This window comes from Suricata suricatta, chromosome 3 (genome assembly GCF_006229205.1).
Source record: "Suricata suricatta isolate VVHF042 chromosome 3, meerkat_22Aug2017_6uvM2_HiC, whole genome shotgun sequence".
NCBI lineage: Eukaryota > Metazoa > Chordata > Mammalia > Carnivora > Herpestidae > Suricata > Suricata suricatta.
This window is the reverse complement of record NC_043702.1, coordinates 963,987-966,774: the sequence shown is the minus strand read 5'-3', so window position 1 is coordinate 966,774 and position 2,788 is coordinate 963,987. Positions and strand designations below refer to the sequence as shown.

General features: G+C 61.1%; 1 protein-coding gene across 1 annotated transcript in view; it reads right to left on the bottom strand.

The window, feature by feature from the left end:
- The window catches only part of ANKMY1 (ankyrin repeat and MYND domain containing 1), a 39,366-nt gene that overhangs the window by 24,584 nt on the left and 11,994 nt on the right, over nucleotides 1-2,788 (bottom strand). The window contains exons 7-8 of the mRNA XM_029936159.1: nucleotides 2,576-2,645; nucleotides 2,034-2,497 (exon numbers count right to left, since the gene is read on the bottom strand). Of these exons, the coding sequence (XP_029792019.1) occupies nucleotides 2,034-2,497; nucleotides 2,576-2,645 (534 nt within the window). The remainder of the gene's footprint in view (nucleotides 1-2,033; nucleotides 2,498-2,575; nucleotides 2,646-2,788) is intronic.

Genomic DNA, 2,788 nt, shown 5'->3' with positions numbered 1-2,788 from the left:
GACAAGGGCCACCCCCCCATCTCCATACCTGAGCCGTCCCTACCCTGGACCAGGACCGCCCCCCATCACACCTGAGCAGCACCCCCCCAATCAGGACTGCCCCCCTATCTCCACACCTGAGCTGGCCCCACGGGGCTCCAGTCCAGACACAGCCCTGCCCTGCCCCAGCTCAGGTGCTCACTTGGCCTTACAAGGCCACCCGTGACACGGGGCATGAGTTGAGGACCAGCCCTCCCTCCCGGGGGGAGGGGGGAGATCTCTGAGGTGGTGACATAGAGCACCTAGTGCATGTAGGGAACATGTAGGGCCATGTAGGGCACGACCATGTACCCAGACATGCAGGTGCGTGCACACACACACCACACACACTGCACGTACACGTACCACACACACTGCATGCACACATCCACACGTGTGTCTGCACATGTGTGCGCATGCACATGCACATCACACTCACATGCATGCCACATACATGCATGTCTGTACACATGTATTCACACATATACACATGCATGTTGCACATACCACATGCAGGTGAGCACACCACCACATACAACACATCTACACATACATACCAAGAATGCACGTGCACACACATACATGTACCATGTACGTGCCACACCACAAAGAACACACATGTGCACATATGTGCACACAATACACTCACATACACCCACACATAGATACCACGTGCATCCATATGCACAGACAACACGTATACACACACACACACACGGTGCACACACAGGTGCACATACATACACATACAACAGGCCCACGGGGCAGGAAGAAGGTCGAGGTGACGAGCCAAGCAGGCTTTGGGGACAGCCAAGGGAGCGACCCGGCCCAGCGCAAGGCCAGGAGGGACGGGCGGGCAGGCGGGCGGGCGGGCAGGCGGCGGCGCTCAAGCTGCCTGCTCTTGGGACCCCTCCCTACTCCTAAAATCCTGTGAGGACCCCGAAAGCCTGGTTTCTGCAGGCTCCATCCTCACGTCTACTGTCTTACCACCAAATGAGACTTTTAAAAACACCTGCTGATACATTTAAGGAGTGCGGACACGCCCGTCGCACGTGAATGGAAGTAGTTCCTGGACAACGCATCCTCGGCTGCATCAGAACGCAGCACCTCGAGGACTCCGGACTCCACCGGGGCTGTGACATCAGGCAGGACCCGGTCGTGTGGGAAGACCTGCCCTCCCCGGTGTTGACACGTGTCATTAGACAGCACTGGGGGGAGGGGCGCACGGGCTCCAAGATTCCCATTTCCACTTGAGAGCCAGAGTGTCACAGAGGCATCACTGTGAGCTGTCCCCCTGAGGCGCAAGGCGAGGCAGGTGCGTGAGGACAGTGGCCGTAGTGGCCACTTGGTCATCTTGCACATAAGCCTATGTCTGTGAGTGTGTGCGGGTGCACGCGGGTGTGTGCGAGTAGGTGTGAGTTGTGCGTGTGTCCGTGGGTGCGTGTGTGTGCGGGTGTGTGTTGTGAGTGCGCGTGTCTGTGGGTGTGTGCGGGTGCATGTGTGCACAGGTGCATGTGGGTATGTGTGCGTGTGTCTGTGTGTGGGTTATGAGAGTGCGTGTCCATGGATGTGTGCAGGTGCGTGTGAGCATGTAGGGTGTGCAGGTGTGGGTTGTGAGTGTGCGTGTCTGTGGGTGTGTGAGGGTGCATGTGAGTGTGTGCGAGTGGGTGTGCAGGTGTGAGTTGTGCGTGTGTCCGTGGGTGCCTGTGCGGGTGTGCGGGGCGGCGCACATGTGTATGAGCACCTGCATGGTGCCCTCCGCCCCTGGGAAGCCAGGGCACATCTCTCACTGCCACTGTCCCCCTGAGGTCCTAACTGGGCCCCAGCTGTGAGCCATGCACGGGGTGCCCCGCTAAGACCCAGGGGCAGTGACGGGCCCCTTGGCGCCCTGCAGGCTGCGGGGTGTCTGGAAGCACCCCCTCCCGGTGGCCAGGGAGGTGACGCTGGCCCGCGGAGCAGAAGATCCGGCCCTGACAGTGACCCGAGGCCCCGCCGACCGCACCCCAGTGACTTACTCCACCATGGCCAGCGCCATCTTCCTCATGGTGCCCTTGTCGGGGCTGGTGGCACTGAAGGAGGGGCCCCTCAGCGCGCTGTGGGCCTGGGCGCTCCGCTCCAGGAGGTCCTGGGACAGCTCGAAGGAGAAGTCGCGCACACAGATGGCGGACCCGAAGTCTGCCTCCCAGCCGCCCGGCGTGCACCCGTCCACACTCCCCGCCATGCCATCCGGCCCCGCGTCCAGCTCGCTGGTGCTGCCCCACGGGGACACAAAGTCCTGTGTCCGAGAGCTGCTCGCCAGGCTGGGGGACTCCGGAGACAGCCGGGCTCCAGGAAAGAGACGGTCCTTGCTGACCTGCCCGACCGACTTCTGCTCCTGGCTGCCTGGGGTGGGCACCGGTTCCTCAAAATAGAGGGGCTCCGTGGCCATGTCAGGGGGTGAGAAGCACAGTTTGGGAATCACCGGCATGGCTGGAGATCCCTTTGGAAAGTACCAAAGAGAGAGAGAGAGAGAAAGTAATTAGAAGGAAGAAGAAATCAGAGCGACAGCCCATCTAACCAATCTCTCTAGCTGGGGCCGGTGCTCAGGGCTGAGAGTGGCCTGCAGGCCTCCAGCACTTCGCCAAACCCTGGAGAGGGAAGCACACACTCAGAGGCCTCACGCCGCAGCCGGAGCCACAGGGCAGCCACCAGCCACACGTGGCAACTCAGCGTCCACCGTGAGGACGTCCCACACTGGCCTGTGCGCGGTACTGATGACACGCGGAAATGA